This window comes from Lynx rufus, unplaced genomic scaffold (genome assembly GCF_022079265.1).
Source record: "Lynx rufus isolate CCGP_SWC_20201006 ecotype Redwood Valley unplaced genomic scaffold, mLynRuf1.p SCAF_9, whole genome shotgun sequence".
NCBI classification, from domain to species: domain Eukaryota; kingdom Metazoa; phylum Chordata; class Mammalia; order Carnivora; family Felidae; genus Lynx; species Lynx rufus.
Genome location: NW_025814897.1, coordinates 2,224,004 through 2,239,730, shown reverse-complemented (window position 1 = coordinate 2,239,730; position 15,727 = coordinate 2,224,004). Strand labels below are relative to the sequence as shown.

At 51.1% G+C, this 15,727-nt stretch overlaps 1 protein-coding gene and 1 long non-coding RNA gene across 5 annotated transcripts in view; one reads left to right on the top strand and one right to left on the bottom strand.

Annotated features, from left to right (window-relative positions):
* Positions 1-15,182, top strand: part of PDGFD (platelet derived growth factor D) — a 225,880-nt gene extending 210,698 nt beyond the window's left edge. For 2 of the 4 annotated variants that reach the window (XM_047070564.1, XM_047070561.1), the window contains exons 6-7: positions 2,783-2,997; positions 12,791-15,182. In XM_047070564.1, coding sequence (XP_046926520.1) covers positions 2,783-2,997; positions 12,791-12,916 — 341 coding nt within the window. In that variant the 3' untranslated portion in view covers positions 12,917-15,182. Of the gene's footprint in view, positions 1-2,782; positions 2,998-9,624; positions 9,941-12,790 lie in introns of those variants that run through there. The other 2 variants (XM_047070563.1, XM_047070560.1) reach the window with 1 other exon arrangement.
* LOC124504903 (uncharacterized) lies at positions 9,353-15,298 on the bottom strand. Its single transcript, XR_006960543.1, has 2 exons — positions 15,184-15,298; positions 9,353-10,511 (listed from the first exon to the last, which is right to left on the bottom strand). It is a non-coding gene; the product is annotated as an uncharacterized LOC124504903 (long non-coding RNA).
* Between the last annotated feature and the right edge of the window lie 429 nt (positions 15,299-15,727).

The following is a 15,727-nucleotide window of genomic DNA, read 5'->3' as shown; positions in this document are numbered from 1 at the left end:
GTGGAGGGCGCCTTGGGGTTTGGCCGAATCCTGCTAGGAAGCGTCTGCTGTGCCATTGCCCAGGTTATTATTCTGCAGAGGCCTGAAGCTGCTCACCACGCCTCCCCAGTGCGGCACAGGCGGGCCCCGGCTTCCTCCTTCGGCACCTGTCATGCCCCCTCCCTGCTTGATGTGCTAGAAACCCGAGCGACGGGGAGAAGAGCTTCAGGTGCTAGTTTCGCACTCACTGCTCACTGGGAAAGCGTGGGAACCACGAATGCGGCCTCAAGTGTGAGGGGACCCGCGGGGGGCCGAGCTGCAGACCCTCAACGGCTCGGTGCCCATGCTGACTTCCTATCCCTCTCGCCACTAGGCCCTCTTCACTCCTCCGGGGCGGACCACACAGACCCCACCATCGCGGGCTGCAGGTGCAGCCCTCCGCGTCAGCCCCGGCCACCGCACGGCGATGCCCAGGCCGGCGTCACTATTGATGCGAAGGTGACACTTGTCATGGATGATGGCCGCACTTCCTAATGCATTTATGTAACCCTTCCTGCTTGGCTTGCACTTATTCCCAGGGCTTCAGCAGCAATAAAATGGTTCCTTTCCCAAGACGGAGTTCATTCGATTTAAATCCGGATTGATTGTGGCTAAACTTAAGACATGTCTTCACAGAGGAAGGAAGAAACAACCATGAATTATGCACGGAAATTATTCAGCATGTCTTCACCACCACCCCCCTGCCCCCCACCCCCCGTGCCGCGGGCTCAGCGCACCGCAGTTGGGGGAGGGATCCCTGGCCTTGAGACTCAGCACCTACTTGCCCAGGTGGAAAGCCTCTTGGGGCACCTCAGTGCCCTTTAACTCCTTCTTCGAGGGGTCCCCCGGCCACGTGGCCGGATTTCAGCTGACCTCGCGCCATTTGGGGGACCCTCCGTCCACCGTGAGCTTCTTTGGTATCCACAGATGCATGCTCCGGACAACAGCCTTGGCCTCTGCCCCCAGAGAGCACGTGAACTGCTCCTCAGGCCCTTGGGGTTTAAGAATAAGACCCCGGGAGGGGCTGGAGTCCAGACTCTGTGGGACTCCTCCCACGCGCCCCCGGCCGGTGACAGGAGCACGGTGACGTGGTGTGGGGGCCAGTGTGGTCGGAGGACTTCCTCCTCCCTGCGTTCTTGGGCCAAGCCAGCCGCGGCCGTGGCCGCCAGCCCGTGGTTTGGACGCCGAGCACCTGGAAGCTCACGTGGATTTTTGAGGACGTTCACTGTAACTCACGTGACCCAGTGATGGAACTTTAATTCAAGTAAACGTTCGTGACTAAACTGTGAGAATTTAGGGCGATGCTCTTAATTCATGGAGGTCCCAATAACCACACCCCCTTAGCAATCATTTACCCAGAGCCACGACCAAAAGAGAGATAGAGGAGAAAGGCTTGAGCCTTTTTTTTTTAACCTTGACGTTTGAGCCTTTGACTTTGAAGGGAAGGATGGAGGGAAACGGGAAGCGAGTCAGGATGAATAAGGAGAAGCGAGTGCCGGGGACCCTAGATTCAGTCCTTGGACTATTGCTGTGAAATAGGCAAGGTTGTGCTGCGGCAGCCGAGGCTGCCAGCACGTAGGTCACTTTCCAGCTACCAGGACGCACGGTCAGCGCGGTTCGTGCAGAGCCCGGCCCTTAACCACTGTGCTGTACTGCCGTCCAGGATCCGGTGCGAAATACGCATCCGGTGCGGCCCGAAGACGCCATTTTCTTTGATGTTTTCGTTGATCTTGGAGTTAAAATGAAGCCAAAACCTTTTCCTGTGTTATACTTCCTTGTAAGATTTCATTACCAGCTAAATATACTACAGCGGTTGTCCTAATGCGTCTCCGATAGAATTCAGGTCATATGTACATAGTGGTTTCTTTACAATCAGGAGGGGATCTGTTTTGTTTTTAAGGTAAAGGCAGTTATCTTAGATGGCTGAACATTTCATTTTATTTCCTCAGAAAAAATTTTTTTTACATTAAAAAAAAGATGCAGTGATGGGGTACCTGGGTGGCTCAGTCGGTGAAGCGTCTGACTTCGGCTCAGGTCATGATCTCACGGTCTGTGAGTTGGAGCCCCACGTCGGGCTCTGTGCTGACAGTTCAGAGCCTGGAGCCTGCTTCGGATTCTGTGTCTCCCTCTCTCTCTGCCCCTTCCCCACTCACACTCCATCTCTCTCTCTGTCTGTCTCTGCCTCTCTCAAAAATAAATAAACATTAAAAAAAATTTTTTTTTAAAAAGGGAGCCACCTCAGTGGCTCACTCACTGGTTGAGCGTCCAGCTTCGGCTCAGGTCATGATCTCGCGGCCTGTGAGTTGGAGCCTCATTTCGGGCTCTGTGCTGACAGCCTGGAGCCCGCTTCGGATTCTCTGTCTCCCTCTCTCTCTGCCCCTCCCCAACTCGCACTCTGTCTCTCTCTCTCTCAAGAATAAACACACGTTAAAACAAAAGTTTTTTTTAAGATGCCAAGAAATTTGAACCAAGGTAAAGATTGAGCCAAAGTTTCCGGAATCTTTTTGTTTTCTTCTTCGTTGTCGTTGATCATTCTATTTATTGTTATTACTATCATTGCACGGCAGATCGGATCAAAAGAGAATTAGATTTTCCCCCTTCAGTGTGTGGGCTGATAACTGAGATCCCGAGGGCAGATTTGATCCCTGGAGTGAGGCTGTCCTGTCCTGGCAGAACCTTCCGGCCCCTTGCCCGGAAATGCCTGCCGAGAGGGTGCTTGCTGAGGGCGGTCTGCCGCCTCACATGGTGCCTGTGTCTCTTACAGTTGACCTGGACAGGCTCAATGACGAGGTCAAGCGCTACAGCTGCACCCCCAGGAATTACTCCGTCAACTTACGAGAGGAGCTGAAGCTGACCAACGTGGTTTTCTTTCCACGCTGCCTCCTCGTGCAGCGCTGTGGCGGTAACTGTGGCTGTGGGACCGTCAGCTGGAAGTCCTGCTCCTGCAATTCAGGGAAAACTGTGAAGAAGTATCATGAGGTGAGTCGCCGTCAACCGTCTTGGTTGCAGTCCTGCAGCACTACCACACGGAAGCCGTTTGCAGCTGCAAATGTGATGCAGGCTCCAGGGTGCACACAGTTGTTGGGGTTGTTCACTGCACAAGGGCACCCAGCCGGAGGGACGACGGGGAGCTGAAATTAGACGTGTGCTAACCTGGCCAAGCCACGTGCCTTGGGGCGGGGCTAAGCCATTCCTGAAGAAGGGACTCTTCTTCCTAATCACATAATACCACCTGTGGGCGACAGTCCCCTTGGTAGATTATGTGATCAAATGTATGATGCCGTGAGGCACAGCTTAACTAGCCTCCTTGTAGTGATATGGTGGTATTCCTAAAGGCCATAACTGAAAAATCCAGGCCGCTTTAAGAAAATTCTAAGGAATTGTGGTTTATATACACAATGGAGTACTACGTGGCAATGAGAAAGAACGAAATCTGGCCCTTTGTAGCAACGTGGATGGAACTGGAGAGCGTGATGCTAAGTGAAATAAGCCATACAGAGAAAGACAGATACCATATGGTTTCACACTTATGTAGATCCTGAGAAACTTAACAGAAACCCATGGGGGAGGTTAGAAAAAAGAGGTTAGAGTGGGAGAGAGCCAAAGCATAAGGGACTCTTAAAAACTGAGAACAAACTGAGGGTTGATGGGGGTGGGAGGGAGGGGAGGGTGGGTGATGGTCATTGAGGAGGGCACCTGTTGGGATGAGCACTGGGTGTTGTATGGAAACCAATTTGACAATCAATTTCATATATTGAAAAAAAAAGTTCTAAGGGCCAAACTTGAAGTCAATCAAGTCATTAAAAAATTAAGCAGAGATAGGTGCACCTGGGTGGCTCAGTCAGTTAAGTGTCCAACTCTTGATTTCAGCTCAGGTCATGATCCCACAGTTCATGAGTTCGATGCTTGGGATTCTCTCTCTGCCCCTCTCTCTGCCCCTGCCCCAGTCTCTCGGTCTCAAAGTAAATAAATAAACTTTAAAAAATTAGGCAGAGTAGGGGCTCCTGGGTGGCTCAGTCGGTTGAGCATCCGACTTCAGCTCAGGTCATGATCTCACGGCTGGTGAGTTTGAGCCCCGTGTCAGACTCTGTGCTGACAGCTTGGAGCCTGGAGCCTGCTTCGGATTCTGTGTCTCCCTCTCTCTCTGCCCGTAACCCACTCGCATTCTGTCTCTGTCTCTCTCAAAAATAAATAGACTTTAAAAAAACAATTTAAAAGATTAGGCAGAGTGAGGACAACAAAATGTAAATTGGCAGAAAACATATATAGTTAGAGGCTTCTCAATTCTCTAAGTATGATAATACCTTTCTGCTAAAAATACCAGTTTTTCCTGACTCCTGCTGGGTGCTCCCTGGGGCGTCAGCTCTGAAAGGAGGCAACAATGAACGAAAAGTAAATATGAGGGTAAAAGAGGGAGCAAACCTTTAAGGACAGCCGAGTCTGTGTTCCTGTCACTCGTGACACTGCTTTTTCCTTTTAAACATACGGCTCATTACTGAGCATCAGAGTACGAGCAGGCGTGGAGGGAGTTGGCGGTCCTGACCGTGGCGGTGCCCGGTTTCCTCCCAGTCGTGGGGGCCCACATCACCAAGCGTAGAGACTCAAGCGTTCACATATGTGACACGCGACAAGGAAATCTATCAGATAACCACTTACAGGGTGGTTCACAGCACGAAGGAAACGCACCTTGGAAGATGCCAAACATCACGCAGGAATCTGAGAACGGAAACAACGAAGCAGACATTATTCTTAGACATTATTGTTTGAGCTACTTTTCCCCGGTACCCACCCAAACAAAGGAGTCGAGGGTGGTCCCTAAATAAAACGTCCAGCTTTGTGAAGCTGTTTCTTTTTTCTCCTGCCCACACAACAATAAGAGCAGGTCGAAGGAGGCAGCCTCTGAGCTAAATGAAAATGGCTGCGTCATCCGTGGTATTTTCGACTTGGGAAGTGCAGGAAGTCAGCTGTCACAATGACCGTGCTTACCTCAGGAGGGAAACACATTATTTTAGACCCACACAGAGCTATTTCCTTAGGCGTAAGAATTTCTTACTCCACCCTGCAGTTTTCACGGGGGAAAATAATGTCCTCATGGCCAGAGAACGCTGCGGTCCGTGTTCATTGTGTTTTATTTTTGTATGACCCGGTGAAGTCCAGATTGGACGTTGTCCTTTGCATCTCAGAACTTTGTAATGTTTAGGCACACCCTGAGGGTCCATGCAGAATGCAGTCATCAGAACAGAGTTAAAATAATCTAGCAGGTGACACGATGTCTATGCAGACATCATGCCGCGGAAGAAGACTCGCGTCCAGGCCCTTGATCTGTCTGTAGAGTGCTTTATTTCCTTCTGGACTCTGCTCAGACAGAAGGTACAGCTTCATTGTTTAAGTGGTTTATGGCAGAAATGGTAGAGTTAAACATATGGCCCCCCCGCCCCAAAACCCCTCACCTCCCAGACAGTTCACACTGTAGAACTCTGAAGGGTCCTTCTCGCCTTCTCTTCTTGTCTCTGTCCCCGGGAGCCATTACCTGTACATTTCTGTGCACAGTTAACATTGAGAAAGGGAAGCCCTTGGTTCTCTGCCCATCACGTGAGTGGGTCTAAGATGTCAGCATCTCTGAAACCTCGTCTCCTACAGAGCTCTAGACAAAATCGCTCTGCCAAGCGCCGGACCAAGGGACCAAACGGCATCAATCACTCGCTCGGCCACTGCACAGCCAGAACCAAGGCGCCTGGCGTATTGCCCCGGGCTCCTAAAACACCCTTGAGATGTGTCCCCGTGACCACTCTGTGGGCTGCACCGTGGAAGAGAGGAGAGGCTGGCTCCCTTTCCAGACACGGGGGTTGCTTGAGCGGGGCTCATTACGGGAAAATCCCTGTTCTTGTTCTCTTCTGTGACTGTGTTCTTACCCCAGAAAAAAGAGACGCCAGGGTCCCTAGCTTCTGCTGGTAACCGATGAGATGTGAAAGGAGTTTCTGTGGGGCACGAACTGCCTTACGGGGGCAACTGGAACCCATCACATAAGCAGAACTGTGCGACTCTGCACAGATGTTTCAGCACTCGGCGTTTAGGGAATAAAATCTGAAAAATTATGAAGCCCCTAATGGAGCTGATATAATTGCTCTTTCCACGGGTCATGCTGTTTCTCCGGAGCATTCTTCTCTGTGCGATGCAGTGTTACCTTCTTCATGACTTTCTGTTCTCAAAAGTACTTGTAAGTATCCTGTTAAGGTGTTTTTCCTTTTTGGCTAATAGTAGGTCCTTTTATGCCTCTTGGAATGTATAGGATACAAAAGATAACTTTGAGGTGGTAATTTTTTCAAAAGGGAAGTTTCCAGAAAACATATTGTGTGGACAGTGAGATGATGTTACTTCAGTTCTCATCTGCCTTGATAATGTGCATGAAGGGATAGGATCTTTTCTAGAAATACAGTGCCTTTTAAAAAACTGTTTAATGTTTATTTTTGAGAGAGACGGAGAGTGTGAGCAGGGCAGAGAGAGAGAGAGAGAGAGACACAGAATCGGAAGCAGGCTCCAGGCTCCAAGCTGTCAGCACAGAGCCTGACGTGGGGCTCGAACCCACGAACCATGAGATCATGACCTGAGCCGAAGTCGGATGCTTAACCAACTGAGCCACCCAGGTGCCCCAGCGACCTTTTAAATTAGATGACGGTTTTCATCATCTGGTCCCCTATCTGTGTCCATTCAGGCAACAGCCAAAAACTCATGACGTAGCAGAGAGAGAAAGAGCAAAGTCAGTTTTCTCTGTGCTGCTTCTCACGATTTTGTCACGAGGCCCCCACAACCACCTGTATGATGTGGCAGAATTTTCTGCAGGGATGGACACGTTTCCAGCCTGCGCCGTGCAGGGCGGTGGTCAGTGGCAATGTGCGCTTATGGGGCACTTGATGTGTATGCCACACAAATGGGGGACTGGACTTGTCATTTTATTTTATTTTAACTAATTCAAACGTAGATAGCTCCACACAGGCAGTAGCTACCACACTACAGAGCACAGCCTGGACCAGCCTCTGTTTCTGGCACAGTCGTTCCTGTCTCTGGACAAAATGGCAGCCGGGCGGGGGTGGGGGGCAAGACTTGAGAGCATTACTCTTATTTCACTGTAAAATTTTATATTAAAAATTGCTTTCTGTTACAGTTTAAGAGTCAGAAAATGCAGATATTTATATATGAGCCAAAAGATTGATTAGAGGTTTTTTTTTTTATTTTTTTTTAATTTTTTTTTTCCAACGTTTATTTATTTTTGGGACAGAGAGAGACAGAGCATGAACGGGGGAGGGGCAGAGAGAGAGGGAGACACAGAATCGGAAACAGGCTCCAGGCTCTGAGCCATCAGCCCAGAGCCTGACGCGGGGCTCGAACACACGAACCGCGAGATCGTGACCTGGCTGAAGTCGGACGCTTAACCGACTGCGCCACCCAGGCGCCCCTGATTAGAGGTTTTAAAAGGTCGAGCCTCAGACTTGGGAGAAAAGAATAGTACTTTGAGTTTTGACGTGTTTTAAGCATCTGCCGTAGAAACGGATTCAGCTAAAATTGCAAGTTGAGGGTGAGGAGACCGAGAAAAGATTGGTTTCCAAAGACTTTCTCCTCTGCGGCAAAAGCAGTGAGGTTTGGGGTTGTGAGGATAGCCAACCTAGCAACAGTCCAGAACATTTCTCTTCTGTTTCTGGAAATAGCATTTCTGAGCTGGTACAGAGCCTCCCCGCTTCCTTCCGTTCCTGTGTCTTTGGGTGAGCCGTGAGCGCATTCTGCAGACTTTCCCTGTGCTTTCCAGGGACACCGTTGAGGCTGGAAGGAAGATACGGCCTCCGGTTCCTGCTTCGCCACATGGGAGGCACCCCAGGGCCAGGCACTTGAAGCCCCGTGGGGCCTCGGGTTTCCTCCCTTCGTCCCCACAATCACCTGCAGTTTGGGGTTCCCCGACCCGAGATTCCCCGGTCTCTGTTAGCCGTGGCACCGTCCTCCCACCAGAGTCCTGTCTGCCTGAAACACGTGAGGACTCTAGCAAATTGGTGGGGGGAGCACCAGCACATGCGAGAGACTCAGAGATACGATCTGGGGCGGTTAATGTGGCTAGGATGGCCCGTCCACCTCTCGGACCTCGTGCCGGGATGCTCCCCTCCCGGGGATGCCGATCCAGGAGAGCATCTGAAGGCGTAGAGTGCTAAGCAGAGTTGGGTGGGGTTGTCTGGCCTCCGTGTGGCCCACTGACTCCTCGCTCGTCCACCGAGAGCTACGGAACGTGCACATTCCTTCCCTTCTGGATCGCACTCCGGGTCCGGCCCTCCTGCCTTGGGGCGTGCCGCCCTTCAGGTAGACCAGACCCGTTGGTGACACGACCCTCGGTGCTGATTCCCTACTCAGAAATGCGCTGCCTGGTGAGGCCCCTGTTACATCATCCACAGCATGCAGGCTGAGCACGCGGTCTTTCAGCCTGTGTGGTGCCGACACAGTGACTTCTTTGTTCTTTAGAGGTGGGACTGCGGCCAAGTGCTCCCAGAGGAACCCCAGAGTGCTCCCAGGGTGCTCCCAGAGGAACCCCAGGGCGCTCCCACAAAACTCCATGTCTCCAGTAGCAAGACTGCATTTTCAGTATTGAGGAGAGCTTTACAGACCCTCACTGTCACATCACCTTCAGACTTACTCTGCCAGGGACACACTGTTAAACGCCGTCACCCGTGTCTTTCTTACCGAGGACCGTGTCTTCTGACCCGGTACCAGTCCTCCCACCACAACGCTCTGCTTCTGCTGGGACCATTGTCCACAAGTTCAGCAGTTACCCGGGCAGAAAATAGTACATTTTCCCTCCTCCACATACTTTTGCTTGTAATCACTGAGGTTTCATCACAAAACTTGACTACCAGCCCTTAAAAATCTTAACCCTCTGCACATCTTTCATAAAGTCTTATGAGCAGGGAAGAAGTCAAACTGGAAGCAAAAATAGGAAGCTTTTTTTTTTTTAAGATAAACTCTCTTGGGGGCACCTGGGTGGCTCAGTCAGTTAAGTGTCCAACTTCGGCTCTGGTCATGATCTCAGGGTTCAGAGTTCGAGCTCGGAGCCTGGAGCCTGCTTCGGATTCCGTGTCTCCCTCCCTCTCTGCCCCTCCCCCACTCGCACTCTCTCTCTCAAAATTAAATCAACATTAAAAAAAATTTTTTTTTAACTCTTAATGATTGTGGTTTATACACCACATTTGTCCTGGAATATGCCCTTATATTCCTTTGTCAGCCATTAATTTGAGAAGTGTTACAAGGCCTTAACAACCTCTTTTTATCTTCCCAATAAAGAAGGACCCAACTCAGCACATAGTTTTCCTGCCCAGTGTTTTATTAGTGTTAATAGCTTCACGGCAATGATTCACTCAGTGGTTTCTCGGCTACGAGGCGCGTAACTGTAGTGAAATATCTTTTGTGATATGGTAATTTGCAAGCGGAGCCTCACTGACTTTGTGTCGTGTTACGAAAGCCACCAGCCGGCTCCGGCAGAATGTTCTCCGGTTAGCAAAAGTCAAGTCCTCCCGGCTTCGTGTGGTTTTCCAGGTGACACAGAGGGGTCAGGATTTCCGTTCTCACCCGCAGGTGACAAGAAGTGGCTGGGTCCTCCTGGCTGGATTTGTGTTTCTGGGTGTCCCACAGCTCGGGGAACAGGCCCATTCGCGAGCAGCCTCGGGCGGCTATAATTCGTGCGGTGGCTCTTGCCTTGAAAAGTGACCAGACCGCCCCCGAGCAGCCGGGCTTCCTTCCCAGATAAAGGCTTTCCGTCTCCCTCTTCGCCTCCCCAGTTCCATCAGGTTCTCTCTGCTTTCTTCTCCCTCTGAGCGCCGTGTGCCTGGACCCAAGACCGTTAACGCTTTGAGCCTCAGCGCTGCCATCGGCCGGCGAAGCGGGCCAGCCTCCGCTCTGTTCAGACGCGGCTTTTCCTGCCTTGTCTGGGAAGGCATCTGCCAATTCACTCTTCCCGGCTTATCAGCAAAGCACGTGGCCCCTGTGCCCACGCTGCTTAATATAAAACACCGGGAAAGTCCCCGAACAAGCAAGAGAGCCGTTGGAAAGTGCCCAGTCTCTGCCGTCAGCCGAGGGCACGCACTGCGGTCTGCCATCAACGAGAACTCAGCGCGACAGAGCAGTGAGTCACAGGCGCCGGTCGGAGTGGCCTGAGCAGACATATTTGTCCCCTGCGCATCGTCTCAGAAGTCACTCCCCTGCCCTGCAAGCCCCGGGGTGTGCTTTCCGTGTGGTCTTGGGTGATAGTGACCGGCTCGCAGTGGAGAAATTCTCGGCGAAGCTGGAGGACGCAAACCTCTGACTCTTTCCGAGGCCCTCTGACCAAACACGCACGGGTGGGAGCGTCAGCTGGTCCAGGGGGAGTCACGTCCTGGCACCAGTGAATGTCGGCTGTGTAACCGGGGGCAACTTCGTGTCTCTCTTCCCTCATGGATGGAGACCTAGGAGAGTACCTAAGAGGGCTGGAGTGAAGTGCAAATAATTTGTCATTTGCAAAGTCACTTACAACAGCGTGCAGCATCTAGAACATCCTCACTGACATTAGTAATGCCTTCTGCTTCTCTGTTCTCCACGCGCTTACGATCCAGCGAGTAGAACGTGTAACAAATCGTGGGAGAGCGTGTGATCCCTGCTGTACGTGTCCTAGAATTGCAGGAGGAAAAGGATACGATATACGTGGTCGTCGGAACTGCCCTTTGGACCAGCTTTACCGACGGCAAGAACTTGTGAGTCTCTGTGCCTCGGGGACGAGTCCTCCTGGGGGTCCCCTGCACGTGGGACTCTCTGCCCCACTTTAGGGTCCAGGCTCTGCGGCTTGACTGAACACTGAGCAAAGGAGAGCATCCATTCTTGTCCTCGCTGGAGCCCCCGTGGGTGGCATAGCTGAATAAGGGGGGCCAAGGGCTGAGCAGTCTGGACCCCCGTTTCCTAGTAGATGGTTTTGGTTTATGACGTGAAGCTGGTCATCCAAGAAAACTTCTGGGGAGAGAATCCATAGTAAAGACTTGCAGGGGTGCCAGGAATAGTCGTGCAAACACTGAGGCAGGATTTTGCCACGTCTGACCTTCACCCGGGATGGCAGTAAACCAGGCAAAGCATATTGCGTCCCCACTCAGTGCACACGTGGAGCCCCACACCCCTTGGAGACGCAGAAGGAAATCACAGGCACGCTGAAGAGGCAGCGGCCCCCGGGGGCGAGGACGCTGGAGGACAGGACCCTGTCCTTGGACCTGGCTCTCGGTGCCCAGAAGACCCTGAATGGGGCGCACGGCCTCCTGGAGCATCTCAGTCCTCCAGGGTGGGGACAGGATACCTCCGTGAAGGGACAGTAGAAGGAAGGCAGAAGTCATGGCTAGCGGGAACCTGAGGGCATAAGCGAGAGAAGCAATCGAACCGACCAGACAGTGTATGTGAAAGCGACAGTAGGACTCTCCGGGGGATTCTGCCTGCGATGGTGAAGGCCCGCCTTCCCGAAGGCCGCAGCAGGGGAGAAGCAGGAGAGAAGACAGCTTCTCTTTAAACTTCGCTGAAGTTCGGTTTCACCTTACTTTTCTAAGCGTGTATTGAGACTCCAGTTAACGTACAGAGTACTTTGAGTTTCAGGAGTACAATACGATGGTTCCATACTTCCCTGCATCCCCGGTGCTCATCGCGACAGGCGTACCATCGTACCCATCCCCCCACCTCCCCTCCGGGCACCACCCGTGTGTTCTCTGTCCTTAAGAGTCTGTTCTTGGTTTGTCTCTCTTTTTTCCCCTCTTTGCTCACTCGTTTTGTTTCTTCAGTCCCACACAGGCGAAATCGTACGGTGTTTGTCTTTCTCTCACTTATTTCACTTAGCTTAATAGTCTCCAGCTCCGTTCATGTCATTGCAATCAACTTATTAATGTAAGAAATCGAGGATGCACTTCACGAAGAAATGCTGTATTGATTCGCAGGTATTAGTGTAGAAAGAATATGGTGAGGGGCGCCTGGGTGGCTCAGTGGGTTAATGTCCGACTTCGGCTCAGGTCACGATCTCGCGGTTCGTGAGTTCGAGCCCCACGTTGGGCTCTGTGCTCACAGCTCGGAGCCTGGAGCCTGCTTCGAAATCCGTGTCTCCTCCTCTCTCTGCCCCTCCCATGCTCATGCTCTGTCTCTCTCTGTCTCTCAATAATAAATAAACATTAAAAATAAAAAAAAAAGAATATGATGAAGTCTGATCTGTTTTAAATCGTAAAAGGCATTATATATCAACAGATACGTCAGAACGTAAACATATTTCCGCTTAATTATGGCCACTGATCCCCTTCCTCAGGGAAAAACATTCTGCATCCACCACACTTTCAGCCACAAGAGCATATGCCCTGTTCTGTCTGCAAGAAGTAATAAATGCTGAGTGTTGGATTTATCTGTCACATATGCCTGTTCCGAGGGATACTTGTGACAGTATTTGGAGCAGCACTTGGCCCAAATCGGGCCCTTAGAAAGCCACCGAGAGGTCCCTGTCGGGACACGTGAGCTCCCCACGGTGCTGCAGGTTGGTAACTAACACAGCAGGCATTACCCTGTGACCCCAGACCCCTCCACATCAGGGAGCCGATGACTGTAACAATATTTACACGAGTGCGTCAGGACAGGCAGCCTGTCGTGTTCCTTGGTTTCTCCAGGGGTTGGGAACCGGTTGTCGCGAAGAGAAGAAGGGGATCTGGTGACCGTGAACCCAAGGGCTTGCTAACGGGACACGCGCTTCTCGTCCTAGGTGTTACAGTTCGAGCCTGGCCGTTTCAGGAGGAGGGCCAGAGCCAAGCACATGGCTCTCGTCGACATCCAGCTAGATCACCACGAGCGCTGCGACTGCGTCTGCAGCTCAAGACCGCCGCGATAGGAGAACGTGTGCCAAATCCCCTCGCGCGTGAGGGAACCTTCCGTGTCGGGGGGCGGGGGGTTGTGAGAGTCCCTGTTCCACCAGCAGCCGCACTTAGGACCGGCCCGCAGAGCCGTGAGCGCCGGTGGGTGCTGAACCACCGCCCGGCTCGCTCAGCCACAGCAGGTGGAAAGGCCCCTCATCAGCTTCTGTCCCCCAGAACATAGGATGGTGGGTAATGATAGTGTCAGAGAGCGTGCACGTGCATACATACGTGTGTGCGCTGTCCGTGTCTACGTGTAAATACATCAGCTGGTTTCTTCCGTGTACCCCAGAGCTTACGTATGCTGCAGGTCTATAGACCCTTAAAATCTTTTGACACGTTGAGGGACAAATTAAATACGTGAAACGCGTCCTTGGAAGATTCAGAAGATTACTTTGTTTACTTCTAAATTTGAATCACAAAACAGTTTTGGATCTTGTTCTTTTAAAGAAAGCGCTGTGTATACTAAAAAACCAATAAATGGGCTTTTCTTATAGATACATCCTAATTATATAAAAAAAAAAAAAAAAAAGAAGAAGAAGAAGAAGGAAAAATCCGGTTTCTGGGAAAAAGGCAGAGACCTGACCATTTTTCCCGAGGGACGCACTACACGCTTACCTATGTAGGCAGTAATTACCTGTCTGCAGAAGCAGGCGGTAATAATATAGATGCCTTAGAAATTAAGTCATTAAGTCTTTTTATGCATCCTGCTCAGGCATGCAAATTCATTTAACACCTGTCGCAAAAAAATCTCTCAGAAGGTTTATGATTATAATCCTTCCAGAGACAATTTATCAACTGTCGCAGAACTTTGAACGCTTTCTTTCTGAAAGCCCGTCCACAGAAATGACGCCTTTGGAGAATGGCCTGGGGAGTCCGTGGGAGCCTTTCAGAATGGTGTTCGTCGGAAGATTTGGGTAGTTGAAAGCAAAAACGGTGAACACAGAATTACTAACATAACTGGACATTGGATGGAATATTTAATTGGCTCCCTGTTTAATAATGGATCCAAAGTCTCCGGGTTAGGCCAATTCGTTTTATGTATCTTGCTTTTCTGTTCCTGTCTCTCTGGTACACAAATATGGGTTTACGATGGCGTTTTATATCTGGCAAACGTCACGAATTATTTACAACCTGAAAGCTTTCACGTATCAGAACAACCCAATTTTGTTGACGTAAATTCCCGATCACATCCTCACTCCCTGGTCTGAATTCCGGCTTCCGGACTAAGCGAAGTCGGATCTGGGGGATGTGGTTCTTGCCACATCTGTGGAGCTGTGTTGTGAGAAGCCACCTGCAAACCACAGGCCCACGAAGGTGGCCTTGCTCCACCAGGGTTTCCTTCCTGGGGTTTCGAGTCATTTTCCCTCCCCGGCTCCTCAGTGTCTGTTTTCAAGGAGACTGAATCCACAGAGTAGTGAGTGACTCCTCCTTCTCCAAAGCAAGACTCTTGGGAGAACGCACTGGACCCCAGAGAGCCGTGGGGCTGTTCCGAGAGGGCTCCGTCTCTGCCTTGAACCAAGAGCTGATTTCTTCTGTGAGTCTGGGGCCCTGTGTGCTAACACCGTTTGAGTGAGGGCTGTGTGACAGGCTGGGTTAGCGCTGGGGTCGGTAAACATACTTGGACTTCTGAGCCTGGACCAGGTTCTCACCTCTCCTTAGCGGGAACTTCGTCTTTTCTCAGCCCTTTGAGAGGGAAGGCTCATGGCAGGTGCACCTTGAAAACGTCCCTAGAAACCTCCAGTGTTTGTACCGCGACGGGGCAGTGGGAAGATCGCCGTATTGGTCACTTGTCCAGAATCCCAGACCCGACCACAAATGGCCGAGGCAGGCGCACTCGTAGTGAGCCCCGTGAAGACGTTGGCCTGTGCACCCCAACTCAAAGTGGGTGCACGCGGCGTCATCTTGGGCAGCTCCCATCGTAGCTGTAAGTAGGAAAAATCAGTGTTCTACCCAATTTTTAATAAACCTGCCAGGCTGCACCAACCGGGTCGGTTTCCAGTTAAAGCCCCGTCTGCACTTTTTATTTATTAGCTGAAATGCAAGCAGTCGTATTCACTCACGTTTCTTTCCTCTTTCCTGAGTGTTTTATTAAAACGTCTCCCTCGGTTATCTGTTATCTCTTGCGTTTCCAACATGGAGCACATAAATGTTTCATTGCCATCAAAGGAATAAAAAGCTCGCCGTACAAATTACATTTCAAAACAAACCCTAATAAATCCGCATTTCTGCGTGGTTCACTCACCTGGAATAATGCCTTTCATTCCGTGTGTCCTCATAGGGCAGAACGCTTTCGTAAGTAGAATTTTTTATGCTTTTTGTCATATCGGCAGCACGCAGCTTTTTCGTCTCGTAGCACTTTTCTGTAGCAAATGTAATATGCCTCTTATCTCCATGAAAAATATATATTGCTTTTGAACAAAACTCCTTCATCATTTCCTCCCCAGTTGCAGCTCCCCAATGCGCAGTGTTACACATTGACTTTCAGGAACGCCTGCGGCTGTTTGGGGTGACCAGGCTGGGTGATTTCCGAGGGCCGGGGCTCAGAAGGCAGGAACAGGGCAAGGCCTGGCCTTGCTGGCAGGTTCTCACCGGGTCCCTGTCCCCGAGCTGGGCAGCAGGGCGGGACCGGAGGCTTTGCTGTTTTGCTGTTTACTTCTTGGACTGTTTTCCCCGCTGGCCTTTTAATAAAACACGGTCTCATCTGACCTCCATCCCTGCAAACGCACGGCCCGTCTCTTCCTTAGGGGCCCGACGTCGGTACCACCCAGACGCCTGGGAACCTTTTC